This window comes from Podarcis pityusensis, assembly GCF_964106645.2.
Source record: "Podarcis pityusensis genome assembly, chromosome: Z".
Taxonomy (NCBI): domain Eukaryota; kingdom Metazoa; phylum Chordata; class Lepidosauria; order Squamata; family Lacertidae; genus Podarcis; species Podarcis pityusensis.
Window position 1 is genome coordinate 49659856 of NC_138044.1, and position 16701 is coordinate 49676556.

Consider the following 16701-nt stretch of genomic DNA (forward strand, 5'->3'; position numbering starts at 1 on the left):
TTAACTCAGTTAAAAGTTCTTTAGATAGCCACCCTGGCTTCTTTAGGCACCTTCCATGTTTCCGTCTCATTGGTATTGCCTGACGCTTTGCTTTTACTATCTCCCTCTTAACAAACTCCCAGCCATCATGAACTCCCTTTCCTTTTAGTATTACTGTCCATGGGATCTCACACAGCACTTCCCTAAGTTTTATGAAGTCGGCTTTCTTAAGTCAAGAAATTGAGTCCTAGTATGCTTGGCTGCTCCTTTCTGCTGTATAGTAAACTTCAGAAGAGCATGATCACTCGCGCCTAATGATCCTTCCACTTCTACCCCACTAACCAGGTCCTCAACATTGGTTAGGACCAGATCTAAAATGGCTGTTCCTCTTGTTGCTTCTCCCACTTTCTGGACAATGAAGTTGTCTGCAAGGCCAGTGAGGAATCTGTTTGACCTTATGCTCTTGGCTGAGTTTGACATCCAACAAATATCCGGGTAATTGAAGTCCCCCATTACTACTATCTCCCTTCCTTTTGCATGCTTGGCCATCTGTTCCAGGAAGGCATCATCTATGTCCTCCGTTTGGCTTGGGGATCTATAGTAAACTCCCACAATGAGGTCACTGTTATTCTTCTCTCCCTTAATTTTGACCCAAATGCTCTCACTTTGGCTTTGAGGTTCTAAATCTTGGATCTCTTCACAGGTATACACATCCCTGACATATAACGCCACTCCTCCTCCTTTCTTGTCTGGTCTGTTTCTCTGAAATAGATTGTATCCCCCCATTATTACATTCCAATCGTGGGACTTATCCCACCAGGTTTCAGTGATGCCTATTATGTCATATTTAGTTTGCTGTACCAAGAGCTCAAGCTCATCTTGTTTATTTCCCATGCTTTGCGCATTAGTGTACAGACATTGAAGTCCATTAATCATTCCCCCGTGTCTCTTATTTAAGGATTTTTTCCTCACACCACTAGGTCTGCGTGCTGTTTGCTCCATTTGGTCTTTGACATTTGGATGATCATCTTCATCAATTGATAGACTCCTACCTTAAGGAGCACTGTCTCCCTCCCCCACATTAGTCAGTTTAAAGCCCTCCTGATGAGGTTTCTGAGATTTTTGGCAAAAACATTCCTCCCAACCGTTGTGAGGTGCAGCCCATCGCTTGCCAGAAGTCCATCTTCAAGAAACTGCAGTCCATGATCTAAGAATCCAAACCGTTCCTGTTTACACCATTTGCGAAGCCAGCTGTTCACTTCCACTATTTTTCCCTCTCTCCCTGGGCCACGTCGTTCAACTGGGAGGACAGAGGAGATGACAATTTGTGCATTTAATTGCTTCAATTTCCTGCCCAGAGCCTTATAGTCTCTTTTGATCTTCTGGAGGCTATTGCTTGCAGTGTCATTGGTTCCCACATGAACCAAGAGGAAGGGGTATTTGTCAGTGGGTTTTATGATTCCTTGCAGTCGTTCAGTTACATCTTGGATCTTAGCCCCGGGGAGACAGCACACTTCCCGAGACATCTTGTCAGGCCCACAGATCACTGCTTCTATTCCCCTCAGTAGGGAATCCCCTATCACCACTACACGCCTCCTCTTAGGTTTGGTTGGGGTTCTTCCGTGAACTGTCCGTTCCAAGGTCGCCTGCACATTCCCTGAGGACTGACTTTGCTGCTCGTCTTCATATACCTGATCGACTGTAATGAGTGAGAGATCCTCAAATGGAGTCTGCTCTTCGTCTTCCATGCTAGGGGAGAGGACCTCAAAGCGATTGTGTATTTCTAAACAATCAGAGCGAACCCTGGGCCTCCTACTTCTTTGAGTCACGTTTCTCCATATATCTGGCTCCTGTGTTGGTGAACTAGCCTCCTTCTCAGGGGAGTCCCCTGTCTCCTCCTTGGTGGAGACGGTGTGCTCTGTTGCTTCCAAGAAGAGCTCCAGCTCTCTAATTATTTGGAGTGTAGCTACACGTTCCTCCAGTTGCTGGAGGGCAATCAACATGCAATTAGAATCATAGAATAGAATCATAGAATCATAGAGTTGGAAGAGAGCACAAGGGCCATCGAGTCCAACCCCCTGCCAAGCAGGAAACACCATCAGAGCACTCCTGACATATGGTTGTCAAGCCTCTGCTTAAAGACCTCCAAAGAAGGAGACTCTACCACACTCCTTGGCAGCAAATTCCACTGTCGAACAGCTCTTACTGTCAGGAAGTTCTTCCTAATGTTGAGGTGGAATCTTCTTTCTTATAGTTTGGATCCATTGCTCCATGTCAGCTTCTCTGGAGCAGCAGAAAACAACCTTTCTCCCTCCTCTATGTGACATCCTTTTATATATTTGAACATGGCTATCATATCGCCCCTTAACCTCCTCTTCTCCAGGCTAAACATGCCCAGCTCCCTTAGCCGTTCCTCATAAGGCATCGTTTCCAGGCCTTTGACCATTTTGGTTGCCCTCCTCTGGACACGTTCCAGTTTGTCAGTGTCCTTCTTGAACTGTGGTGCCCAGAACTGGACACAGTACTCCAGGTGAGGTCTGACCAGAGCAGAATACAGTGGCACTATTACTTCCCTTGATCTAGATGCTATACTCCTATTGATGCAGCCCAGAATTGCATTGGCTTTTTAGCTGCCATGTCACACTGTTGGCTCATGTCAAGTTTGTGGTCAACCAAGACTCCTAGATCCTTTTCACATGTACTGCTCCCAAGCCAGGTGTCCCCCATCTTGTATTTGTGCCTCTCATTTTTTTTGCCCAAGTGCAATACTTTACATTTCTCCCTGTTAAAATTCATCTTGTTTGTTTTGGCCCAGTTTTCTAATCTGTCAAGGTCGTTTTGAAGTGTGATCCTGTCCTCTGGGGTGTTAGCCACCCCTCCCAATTTGGTGTCATCTGCAAATTTGATCAGGATGCCCTTGAGTCCATCATCCAAGTCGTTGATAAAGATGTTGAATAAGACCGGGCCCAAGACAGAACCCTGTGGCACCTCACTAGTCACTCTTCTCCAGGATGAAGAGGAACCATTGATGAGCACCCTTTGGGTTCGGTCAGTCAGCCAGTTACAAATCCACTGAGTGGTAGCATAGTCAAGACCGCATTTTACAAGCTTCTTTACAAGAATATCATGGGGCACCTTGTCAAATGCCTTGCTGAAATCAAGGTAGGCTACATCCACTGCGTTCCCTTCATCTACCAGGCTTGTAATTCTGTCAGAAAACGAGATCAGGTTAGTCTGACATGACTTATTTTTCAGAAATCCATGCTGACTATTGGTGATCACAGCATTCCTTTCTAGGTGCTCACAGACTGTTTGCTTATTGATCTGCTCCAGAATCTTCCCTGGTATTGATGTCAGACTGACTGGGCGGTAATTATTTGGGTCCTCTCTTTTCCCCTTTTTGAAAACAGGGACAACATTTGCCCTCCTCCAGTCTGCCGGGACTTCGCCTGTTCTCCAGGAATTCTCAAAGATGACTGCCAGTGGTTCTGCAGGTAAAGCTGCCTGCAACCTTTGGCAAGATGGCAAACATTGCGCAGGAACCACAGGTGACTGCAGCAATCTCCATCTTGAGAACATGTCGTTGGGGGTGGCTACAGCGGTCCTCCATCATAAAAAGCGTGAAGACAGGACAAATAACTCCCCCCACAAAAAAAACCTAGGTCTCCCCCAACAAACGTTTGAGACTAGCTCCCCTAAATCTAAAAGATGGATCAAACTGCGCGCGCCGCTAGTTTCAACTGCTGCCCTGCAAGCTCTGATAAGCTCCTCCCACAGCTAATCACCTGCCTCAACAGAAACCCTGCCCCCTCTGACCTTTGCACAGGGAGAGCAGCTAATCAGCCACAAAGAAACACACACACACAAGAAAACCCTTTTTGCTCCTTCTTCAACTGCTGCCCTGCAAGCTCCTATTTATCTACCTGCACTTTGACGTGCTTTCGAACTGCTAGGTGGGCAGGAGCAGGGACCAAGCAACGGGAGCTCACCCCATCACAGGGATTCGAACCGCTGACCTTCTGATCGGCAAGTCCTAGGCTCTGTGGTTTAACCCACAGCGCCACCCACATCCCGTAAAAATGTGTATATCTGGTTATAAAACAAACAAGCAAACACACACTCACACACATCTGCATGTATTAGTGAAAAAACAACAGGACTGGCTCTGTTTCTGTGACTGTAAATGGTTTTAACTGTTTCCAACAACAAAATTTAAATGTTTGCAACCTGCCCTGGATGAAGAGCAGGCAACACATTTAATGATACTAATGATAAGAGGAACAATGATAATAAGAACAGAAACATAAAACAATGCAATGTATAAGGAAAAATTGCACACAAAAATGTGTCCCTTAGGATAAACAAGTACATCCATACCTTGGGTTAGAGAACCTTCAGGTTGCGGGTTTTTTGGGTTATGGACCGCCAAAACCCGGAAGTACTGGAACGGGTCACTTCCGGGTTTCGGTGGTCGTGCATGAGCAGAAGCGCTAAATCGCACTTTGCACATGCGCAGACGCACCACTGCGGGTTGTGAATGCTGCGGGTTGCGAACGTGCATCCCGCACAGATCACGTTCACAACCCGAGCGTCCACTGTGCTAAAATGCTGGTGAATTTTCACAAGGACTTTTAAAAAGAGAGATCCAGACTGATGTGGGAGAGTAGCAAAATGAACTTATATTAGAAAAGTTAGAAAGCGGGAGAAACCAAAATTGACACATTTGTCCACCCCTGTTCTCAGGATTTCCCCAAAGGACCCTGGGAATTGTAATTCCAGAGCTACATAGGGTGGATTTCCCAGAAGGCTCAGAAGTCCTCTCCCTGCTCCACTGATAACAGGGCCAGCTATTTAGATGCCTGGAGCAGAAAATTTCAGTTGCATCCCAATGGAACTAAAAATATTCAAAAGGCCTAAAGAAGGGATAAGGAACCTTAGTCTTGTTGGACATTGGCCTTTTAAGTATTGTGTATCATTACTTTATATTGTTTTGGATACAGTGCTTAGAGCTGTTCAGTAAAATGCTGTCAGAAAATTCAGCCAGGTGCTATATCACACTTGGCTCTTAAAAGGTAAGGGGAGTGGCGGAAACCGAGAGAAAAATAATTAAATTAAATTATAGGGGGGGGGGGAGATCCACTAATACAGAGCTTTTCAATCTTTTTGAGTCTACAGCTCCCTTGGCCAACCACATTGTTTCTGCGACTCCCCTGGGGGCTCAGGTGCCTGGTAGGGAAAACATGCTCTGAACCTTAGGAGCCCAGATATGTCCCCCCTTGCCTGCAGAGCCAGCAGCCCCTCACCCCTTTTTGAACACACTCCCTTGTGGTGTGTTCCCTCAGCCTCCTCTCCTCTCCCCTCTCCTTGGGAGTCCTCTGCTGCAGCCCCTGTTGTCTGCAGCATCCCTGACCATCCTTCAAGGCACCCCAGGTGCCACAGCACACTGAACTAACAAATAAGGACTTTCAACACTTTCAGTGTCAAAAAGTAAGTGTAAACTTCTATGCTTCAAAATGCTTATATTTGGGTCCATTACTAGTTAAAGAGCTAGCTAAAGAACTAAGCAACTAGTCTTAATTGTGGTGGTTTGGTGTAAATCTAGAGGAGTCTGACTTCTTTGTACCTTAACCTTATTTATTAACCTATCTCTTGTTCTTTCCCCTAGCTGACAATCTTCCTGGGATCCCTATTCTTGGGCAACACCTTATCAATGTATGCCAGCCATGTTGTTCTGTTTTTATTAAGCAGTCTATATACACTTTTCTAAATAATTAATTAAATCACACGGGGGTTTGTTTCATTTTGTTAATTCTCCATCGCCTGGTTTAAATAAACTGAACAAACAAGAGCCACTCACCTATGAAGTTATTCCACTCTGTGTCCAGCTCGCCTTGGTTGGCGAGGCAGCCCCTCATGACATTGAAACAGTAGTTGTAACACGGCTTGACAGCAACTAGGCCTTGGCAGTATGGACAGTACATCATCTTCAGCAAGGCTTGGGCCCCCTGCGGTGTGGGGTTGACCTTTGCAGAGAAGGAAAATAAAAGCATGGGTGGAGGGGCCAGGAGGAGAACCACAGACAGAACTATTTTGTCTTTAACATTTATAAAGTGCCTACTATTTTCTAAGCACTGATACCAAAAGATACAGCAGACTCAGTATCTAACAGACACAGCACAAAAGGAAAAAGGAACAGAGTGGGACAAGGAAAGCAACAGCAGGACCAGCTGCTCCTTCACCAGCCCATGGACGGGGCTACACTGGTCTCCCCTGCGCCTTGCCATGAAGAAAAGCAGCTGGAGGAGGGAAGGTGTGCAGGGCCTGGAGAAAGGACTGTGAAGGAAGGAGTACAGTGATACCTCAAGTTACAAATGCCTCAGGTTACAAACGATTCAGGTTACAAACTCCTCTAACCTGGAAGAGTTACCCCGAGTTGAGAACATTGCTTCAGGATGAGAACGGAAATTGTGTGCTGGTGGCGCAGCGGCAGCAGCAGCAAGAGGCCCCATTAGCGAAAGCGTGCCTCAGGTTAAGAACAGTTTCAGGTTAAGAGTGGACCTCCGGAACAAATTAAGTTCGTAACTAGAGGTACCACTGTAATCCTATTTGTCATCTCTGGGGACCCCCTGGGAATTTCGCCAAGGGTAGCCTGGAACTGGGTGCATGCCGTGCAGATGGTGTGGGGAGCCCACGGAAGCTCTGCAAGACCTGGGTGCCTGCCCATAGTCCCTGGAGTGACAGGCTAGGGTGCTGTCAGCAGGTTCCAAGAACCCTCCTTGTTGTGAAATTTTGCAGGGAGGTGATCTGAGGCTGCATTCAGACATGGGGCTTATTTCATTAAGTTTTCCTGGTGATAACGCTTCTGTCCCCACTTCCAACATTCCATTTACACGGCATTACCTTTTCCATTACAGAGCTGTGGTTTTTTGACCAACACACCACCATGCCATGCTAAATTTAAATGGTGGCAAAGAACTGCATGCTGGGATACCACCCCCAAATTTCATCTCGTGAAATTACAACACAAAACTCCTGCAATTTTCTGAGTTAACAGGGCTGCAGGTGGATTTTTACCTCTGGAAAGAACACAGGGAATGAGCACTACACTTCCATTAGATTTGCTGAACAGGCTTTCACGTCATGTGGAAGATTGCATAAAACATGGAAATCAGGTGAGGAAATGAGAGGAAAATGGAATAAAACACTGTCTGAATGCAGCCTGAGAGTTTGTTTGCATGAGAGGCAAAATTGATTTTTTGCCTTTGTACATTAGAGCGGTTTCCACACACACTCACACACCCCTCACTATCCTCCACCAAGATAAAGCAAGAAGTGTGATCAGAGATGTTATCCTTATTTTGTTGTTTATATAACAAATTGTACATATCACTCTTTCTTTCTTTCTTTCTTTCTTTCTTTCTTTCTTTCTTTCTTTCTTTCTTTCTTTCTTATTGAATTTATATACCACCCTATACTCAGAGGTCTCAGGGCGATTCACAAAATAGAATCAAAATATCAAACCACAAAATACATAATCAAAATAAAAGCAGTAACAACCCAATAACCCCCTACACCCCCCCCCCCAGAACACATTTTAAAAGGGCCTAGGATGTCAATCAAATCAACCAAAGGCCTGGTTGAAAAGGAATGTTTTTTGCTGGCTCACTTGACTGTGATTGAACTGCTAAGTGGTTTGCAAGAAAAATTCTAGTCAGGCAAAGACACGGAAGGAGCGTGTGTGAAGCCTGGTTGTTGAGAGGTGTGGCCTGGGAAGAGTTTCAAAGGCCTGAGACAGATGGTGTGTGCGCACGCGCGCGTATACACACACACACTTACTTGGCCTACTGAAGCTCTTTACCCCTGGAATAGAATGTGCTGGAAGTGGTTGTGGCTCGCTGGCACTTTGAAAAGCAGCACAGCGCAACTCAGCAACATGTGCTGCAGAGTCAGGAGGTAGCATGTACAAAAAGACACACATGCGCGCGATGTGGTGATAAATCCTCCAGAAAGGCTTTGGGACTGTATTTAACTGGGAAGGAAAACCGTGCTACAGTTTAGGGTTTCAAGACTTAGATGTCAGAGCTGCATGTTAGCAAGTTTAAGGTTGGAACAAACAGTTCTCCAAGTCTCCAGATTTCCGTAGCTCTGCCTGCCAGCAGAGTAACCCATCCCTTGGAGATTACTCCATGTGAATTCCAAGACACTTCTCTGCCTCCTGGCTGCATCTCACACAACAATTAAGAGCCCTTAACTGAGGAGTCTGGTGACCAGGAAACGAAGTCTGGTTGGTCGGCACCTTGGATTGGAAATCTTTGCAAAAAAATTGCACCTGGCTTTAAAGAGTCCAGGGACACGGGTGGCTCTGTGGGTAAAACCTCAGTGCCTAGGACTTGCTGATCGCATGGTCGGCGGTTCGAATCCCCGCAGCGGGGTGAGCTCCCCTCTTTCGGTCCCAGCTCCTGCCCACCTAGCAGTTCAAAAGCACCTTTAAGTGCAAGTAGATAAATAGGTACCGCTTTATAGCGTGAAGGTAAACAGCGTTTCCGTGTGCTGCGCTGGTGCTGGCTCGCCAGATGCCGCTTAGTCACGCTGGCCACGTGACCCGGAAGTGTCTCCAGACAACGCTGGCTCCCGGCCTCTTGAGCAAGATGAGCGCGCAACCCTAGAGTCAGACACGACTGGCCCGTACGGGCAGGGGTACCTTTACCTTTACCTTAAAGAGTCCACACTGCCTGGCTGTGGGCTGGAAACTTGGTTTTAAGTAAAAACCCAAGCGGGGGTGGGGGGGTGGGATGTGACTGGTCCCACTGTTTGGAATGGTCTCCCTCACCGTTGTTAAGGAACAGAGGACAACTTTGCACACACAGCTTTGCCCCTACAATAAGCAGGGAAGGAGAGGTCATAGGTCAGTGATAAGGACACATGTTCTACATGCAGAGAGTCCCAAAGTTAAATCCCCAATATTTCCAGTTAAGAGGATCAAGAAGCAAGTGAGGCTTGGGGGGGAAGGAGGGCAGACAGAAGCCAAAACAAATACAAAAAAGAGAAAATAAAAGAAACTATTATCTTCCTCTTCCATGTAGAGGTTTGCTACTTCTGGAACCATTAGCCTGGCTTTAGAAAGCCATTTGTTTCAATTTGTCACATGTTAGCTTTTTTTTTTTTAACAACAACATTGTGTCTAAAACATAATTGTGTGACATCCAGTATTAGTGACATCCAGTATCTGAGTAGACTCAAGCACATTCATTTCACACACACACACACCCTTTTTTCTTTGGTTAGATGTGTAATTTTTAAAAAGCATTGCTTGAAATTTTAACAGGTGTCAAGCTACGTATCATGACAACGTTGGTAGGTAGCCAATTGGATTTGGCAATGTGGCTGTATTGTCAACTGAAGGCCACAAGTCCTGCATAAACGAAGAATTCTGGTCTCTTTTGGAGCATCAGAAATGAACTGTCAAGACTCAAGAGGGGCATCTGATGCTGCCATAAACGGCTCACAGAAATGTCAAATTCTGCCCCTCTTCCTAACCGCTTTTCGGCTTAGCCCCAATTTTAAACGACATATAATTTAGCCATGTGTTGTTCATTACGAGGATATTTCTGAAATCTATGAATTGCAAAATATCAAGTTCCCCTCCACCTTGAGTCACTGAGGGATCTGGCTTACATATTCCTGCTCCCACCAAACATACTTTTTAGTGCCCTCGAGGCTTAGGCAGGAAATGTCCATGCTTGGCAGCAATTTAAACCCGTTGATTTTAATGTCTGTCAAGGGTTCAATAATAGCCCAATTCCCCTGCCCTGGGGGGAGAGAGATGAGGGAGGGTGAGGGAGAGAACATGTGAAAGAGAAAGTTCCCATACTTTAAAAAAAAAAAAAAAAGCCAAAAAGGCCTTCACTCTGGTTGGAAAGAGCAGCCCAGGGTGGGAGGACAAGAGAGAAATCATATTGCAAATTACAGTGGTACCTCAGGTTAAGAACTTAATTTGTTCTGGAGGTCCGTTCTTAACCTGAAACTGTTCTTAACCTGAAGCACCACTTTAGCTAATGGGGCCTCCTGTTGCCACCACATGATTTCTGTTCTCATCCTGAAGCAAAGTTCTTAACCCGAGGTACTATTTCTGGGTTAGCGGAGTCTGTAACCTGAAGCGTCTGTAACCTGAGGCGTATGTAACCTGAAGTGTATGTAACCCGAGGTACCACTGTAATACATTTCACCTGCACTTGAAAGGGCTCTGCTCAGATTTACCCCCTTGGCACCCACTAGCCTATGTCCTATAATTAAGTGAAATTTATAGCCCCAACCATCCCAAGGGCAGGAACAAGAACAATTTCTCTCGGGGGGAAACCCCAGAGCCCTGTCCTCCAAAGGGCAAAGTAAAATTTGGAGGAGTAGCGGATAGGTTCTGCTCAAACAACGCTCAGATTAGATTTGGTTATATCAAAACCACAGGAAAAGGAGGCCCTGCGGCAGGTCGCTTTTACATGGTGAAAGTTCCTATTGGATGCCCTACTTTCTGTTTGTGAAAATAAGAAGAGCTGCTTTTTAATATATTTTTTATGAACTGCAATATATAAATATTTTTATAAATTAAAAAGTGCAAAAATGTAATGATAATAAGCTGTATCCAATGTAGCACTAAGCTAAAGCGACTCGGCATTATATGTGTCCTGCTGGCAAAATGTTTTTCCCCCGTGCAAGAGAATGCATAAGCTGGCCGCTGGTGACTTTGTTGCTGTGCAGTCTTCAACACAATGAATTTCCAGTAGTGCAGCTGTTGCATTGAATTCCCCTCTTGGCCAACATTAAACTCACCCACCACCAGCACAGCACAGCACTTGAAACACCTGACAGAGAATTTTGGAATAATAATAATAATAATAATAATAATTATAATGCAAAATGAGGTGGTTGCGTAAGAAATTCAGGTTCCTTGGGAGTGGGCTGAAAATTAAGGCCACGAAATCTGGCTACACAGAATTCCCGTAGATCTGCAAAACTGAAAGAAATTCACGTGGTACACAGTTAGGTAAGTGGGCACCGTGACATCTGAATTGGGCCTGCCAACATGACTGATTCAACATCGTGAATGTTACATCTTTGTGGGGGCTGAGGCAATTCAGTTGGGGGTGGGGTGGGTGCAGGGAGAGAATTTTGAGGCTGGGAGAAATGAAAGGGAAGGAAATCAGACAATGGGAAAAGTCAGCATTTTACAGGAATTTGTGGAATTCTCTCCCTAGAGAGCCTAGTCTGCTTCTTCCTTTGCTATATTTTCAAATTCAGTCAATGAAAACATTTTAATTCCCCCCCACTGGCTTTATAATTATTAAAAACAAAACCTCAAGATTTTATTGCTGCCAGGCCTTTTTTCCATGATTGAATTTTACTTTTATCTTGCTACTGCTTTGCTGTGATGCTTGTTTTCTACTGAGTAAGCTGCCCTGAGAGGGTTTACATTGCAGGGCTGCACAGAAAACTTAAAACATGAGTAACATTTCAAAGAGTGCTTCTTGCAGCACAAGAGCAGCAGATTTGTATTTTGTTCTGAATGGTCTGCTATACTAATCCATAGTTTGCACAGCCAATATAAGAGCATCCTTTTGATCTGCATTTATATAGGAAGCTGACTTGTACACAGGCGTCAACTACATCATTAGGAGACAGAAACCACAAACATCGCCAACGGGGGATCATTACAATAAGTGTTCCAATGACAAAAGTGATACTGGAAGCTGCCCACTATAAGGTTGGAGTATTTCTCCATCTTGCCCAGAGGCTCCCCAACCCTTTTGGGTCTGGGGGCACATTCGGAAATCTAAGAAGTTGTCTGTGAAACACCCATTTCACAGAAGAAAAATTGGTAATGCTCAGAAACCCCTCCCCTCCCTGAAACGACAACAAGCAAAGCACCTAAGAACAGAAGAAGACCTGCCAGCCAATGGCCTATCCAGTCCAGCATCCTGTTCTCCCAGTGGCCGACCAGATGCCCATTGTGGGAAATCAGCAAGCGGGATCTGAGTGTGACTGCAGCTCTCTCCCACTGCCCCTTGCAACTGCCGGTAACCAGTATAACATGGGGCATACTGGGGTGTATAGGGTGCTAGAGCAGGGGTAGTACCTTTGGTGGGGGTCATGTCATGCTCCTGCTTGGGTATCATGATTGCATGAAATCATAACGATTGTGTGATACGATTTTGTGATATCATGATTCATGAAACCATGATTCCGTGGTATCAAAGTGCAAAATCATGGTATCATGCAATCGTGATATACAAAGGGTGTATGTGGTGTTATGGGAGAGGTACCATATTGGCCTGGATATAAGACGAAATCACAAATAAGCTGCCACCTCCTGGCACTACCACCATGAATGGGGGGGGTGGCCGGTGCCTGGTTCTGAGCATGCTGCGTGCCTATCTCCTGGTACTATTGCCTCCCGGCACTACCTCCCTAAGCCAGCGCCGGCCACCCCCTTTCAGGGAGGTAGTGTTGGGAGGCAGGCTTGTAGCACTTAGTTCTGAATATAAGTCACACTTTAACTTTTCACAGCTGGAATTTGGGGGGGGGAGTGAGGTTTATATTTAGGACAATACAGTAATACATCTGTTGGGGGACACGTCATGCTCCTTCTAGGGTAGTTTGTCACCTTTGGTCCCCACCCTGCACTCAACTCTCACCTGTGGCTCCTAGAAGCTGTTAGCATGAGACAGCGGCCACACCTGGAAATGGCTTTGACTGGCTGGCTAAGCTGGGTGAGAGCAGCCTATGGGTCTCAAACCCTCATTGAGTTAGAGGGTTTTGCATGCAAAGACAGCTCCGGCAGATCATAGAATCATAGAATCATAGAATCATAGAGTTGGAAGAGACCACAAGGGCCATCGAGTCCAACCCCCTGCCAAGCAGGAAACACCATCAGAGCACTCCTGACATATGGTTGTCAAGCCTCTGCTTAAAGACCTCCAAAGAAGGAGACTCCACCACACTCCTTGGCAGCAAATTCCACTGTCGAACAGCTCTTACTGTCAGGAAGTTCTTCCTAATGTTGAGGTGGAATCTTCTTTCTTGTAGTTTGGATCCATTGCTCCGTGTCCGCTTCTCTGGAGCAGCAGAAAACAACCTTTCTCCCTCCTCTATGTGACATCCTTTTTTATATATTTGAACATGGCTATCATATCACCCCTTAACCTCCTCTTCTCCAGGCTAAACATGATGGAGTGGACAAGACCAATAATGGGTCCAACAGCCAAGAAGGCGGTTTCTGCCCATGCTGTAGAGGTAAGTGAGCTTGTCCACCTGGGAAGGGAGCCCATCTAGGAAAAGGAAAACTATGATCCTAAACATCAACTGCCTTGTAAAATATCTTCAGGGGGGAAAGGGCCAAGGAGAAACTGTAAACAAATCTGGAGTGGAGTCCCTAGTTGGATGGTGCCTTGTACACCTCCTTCTGGCAACTCCTGCAGCCAGGCTGTTGCCAAATGTACTGCTCTACTTTCCTTTGGAGCACATCAGCCAGGCCAAGAGGCGGGGGGCTTGTCATCTGGCCTGCCCAGAACCTCCAAACACACTGCCCAGGCTTGGGCCCTGGCGAGGTCACTTCAGTGCTGCTAACTCAGCAGTTTCACATCACCCACAGAAGTGCACTCCAGCTTCTCTCAAGACAGATGGGTGTCAACAACTGCCTCTGACTAGCCACCATGGCTATCCAATAGCCTTATCCTTGATGATTTTATCGTATCCTCTTTTAAAGCCATATAAGTGGTGGTCATCACCAACTACATTCCGTAGTTTAACTATGTGCTACACTCCCCCCCCCAAAAAAAAACACCTTGACCAAACACTTCTACTCCAGAGTCAACCCCTTTAACTAAAGCAAAACAACTCAATTTTAAATACAGTGGTCCCTCTGGTTACAAACTTAATTCATTCCGGAGGTCCATTCTTAACCTGAAACTGTTCTTAACCTGAAGCACCACTTTAGTTAATGGGGCCTCCCGCTGCTGCAGCTATTTCTGTTCTCATCCTGAAGCAAAGTTCTTAACCCAAGGTACTACTTCCGGGTTAGCAGAGTCTGTAACCTGAAGTGTTTGTAACCCAAGGTACCAGTGTAAAACTAAAAACTGGGATGAGCAGGAGGCCTTGTCAGAAAACTAAGGAGGGTATCAGCAGGAGCTGTGATGCCCATAGCGGCATGGGCCAGGAGTCAGCTTCACCTGCTGAACCGCAGCCTGAAGGGCAAGAAGGCAGAGTGACTCTACCTGCAGCTGATCAGCCTTCAGAGACAGAGAGGAGAAGGCACTGATGAGAACCAGCTGGCTCTGGTCTTCTTAAACAGAGCTCTCAGCAGCAGTCAGATGCTGGAAACAACGCCTGTGGTTCCCAACACTACTTTGCTACTTTCTGCTCTCCAGCTGGACCCTTTGGCCTGTGTTCATCTGGATTCCCTGACTTCTGAACTGTCTGACTTCATATGTGGATTCTGCTCTCAAGGAAGTGTTCCTCAGAGACTCCTGGCCCCTGCTTGCTCAGCAACGGGACTCAGACAGGGCCTCAACACATAGGCACCACGCTGAGGATTCTTGGACCAATATTCTATGCACTGACTAGCAGTGCCTCTCCAGAGCTTCTTCAGGCATAAAAGGTGCTTCCCATGATCTGCTACCTTTCTCAGAGGTGGTAGACGTTTATGGAACCTGCTACCACTGGAGGCAACAATGGCCACCACCTAGGATGGTTTCAGAAGAGGATTGATTGGACAAGCTCATGGTAGATAGGCCACTAGCCACAACGGCTCTGCTCTGCTTCTATGGTCAGAGGCAGTAATGCTTCTGGATACCACTTCCTGGGAGCATCAGACAGGGAGACGGGTGGTGTTGCTCTCGGGTCCTGCTTGTGGACTGGGTGGCCACTGAAAACAAGATGATGGAGGAGATGGACAACTGGACTGATACAGCAGTCTCTTATTCTGTTCTTCCTTATCCTTTTAACTGGAGGTGCTCTCAGGGGTTGAACCAGGGAGATCTTACTTAGTGTGCAAAGCTATTCCTTCTGCCTCTGAGCCACAGCCCTTTCCCCCCAGATGCACCGTAAAGGGCTTTCTGTTGTGGACAATGAGCCCACCACCACCGAACCCTAGGAAAGTGGTGGCTGAAACAACGGCAAGCATGTCTGTCTCCTGCATCCCCACCAGCAGCAAGAGAGGAGCAGTAGCCAGGGTAGCTGTAAAGCAGGTAAAATGTTTGCTACCACCTCCCTTGCTCTGCTTTGCTACTGCTTCCCACCGAAGGGAGAGGAAAGGTGCTGGACACTCCCTGGAGGAGGACCCTGGATTCACTTACCACTGATTTGCAGCAGCTGGGCTAATGCCAGACTTTGGGGTGGACAGGTTAAGGGAATTGTTGGTTGCTGTGAATGGTTTTTGTTCTGGGGGAGAGGGGGGACCGAGGTTTCGTTTATCTGCTCATCAGTGGGTGAGAGTATTGCTTTGCTTACTGTTTGACTATTGCTAACGTTGCTTGTTACTGTTTACAGGACTGGTGTGTCGTTTTTGTTTTTCCATAAGTTGTGTGTTAGATGAAGTGGTAATGTATTATATGATTTTTCCACCCTGCCCGCCTACCTTGACAAATGTTATTATGCATGTGCACATATTTTCTTTAACGTAAGTTGCTTAGAGAGCCTTGGATGAAAAGTTATTAGTAAATAAATATAATGCAAAACATTCCTTTTTAACCAGGACTTTGGCTGGTTTATCATTTTAAAAAACCAAAAAAAACACCCCACCTTAGACTGAGTTTTAGCACAAATGAAAAATTAAAACAAATCATTATTTCCTGATGAATAGCCTTTGGAGTATAATGTAACTTAAATAGAAAACTATCTTTAGAAAGGTTTTTCATCCAAAAGCATTTTATTTTAAAAATCCAGTTTAAATTTTAAAAAATCCGATTTAAATAAAAAAATCCTTTTTTGATATATATTTTTTTAAAAATCATTGGTTTTTATCCACCCTGCTTTTATTGTCTATACTATAATCTTTTAATGTGAACCACCCTGAGATCTTTGGATATAGGGCGGTATATAAATTCTAACAACAACAACTCACCACAGACACCTTGCCAACCACGTCCCTTGCCACGGCCAGGCCTTGCGCGAAGGTGCGTGCCGCCACAAACGCCCGCGTCACCTGGAGCTTCAGCTTGCGGGGCACATCCCCAAAGGGCTTGAGCTGCTCCGTGTACTTGCTGACACACTCCAGGTACTCGTCAGAGAAGTGGTACTGGGGGTTGACCAGGCGGAACATGCGCTCCAGCAGCCGGGCCCAGAAGTCGTTGAGCATCTCCTCCAGGTTGACGCTGCCGCCCGTGTAGTAGCGCTTCAGCTCCACAAAGAGGTCCTTAAACATTTCTGAATTCTGCATGTACAGGAGGCCGTAAGTCCTTACAAACATGTCGTTCAAGGATTTCTCGGCGTTCTCGAGAAGCTCTCTGAAGAATTCTGCAGGGAAGGGGAGAATCGGTTCACAGAATCATGGAATTGTAGGGCTGCAAAGGGTCACCTGGCCCAGCTCCCTACAATGCAGGAATCGCAGCTGAAGAACCCCAGTTGACTATGCACAAGAGGACAAGCTTCCAATGTGTCTCCAAAGCTTCGGGTGTAATAAACAAAGCTCAATTTTAATCTTGGAGGGACTGCAAATTAGGGCCACACGTTTTT

At 46.0% G+C, this 16701-nt stretch overlaps 1 protein-coding gene across 1 annotated transcript in view; it reads right to left on the reverse strand.

The window, feature by feature from the left end:
- The window catches only part of GPC4 (glypican 4), a 108001-nt gene that overhangs the window by 15381 nt on the left and 75919 nt on the right, over positions 1-16701 (reverse strand). The window contains exons 3-4 of the mRNA XM_080990369.1: positions 16091-16482; positions 5837-6002 (exon numbers count right to left, since the gene is read on the reverse strand). Of these exons, the coding sequence (XP_080846495.1) occupies positions 5837-6002; positions 16091-16482 (558 nt within the window). The remainder of the gene's footprint in view (positions 1-5836; positions 6003-16090; positions 16483-16701) is intronic.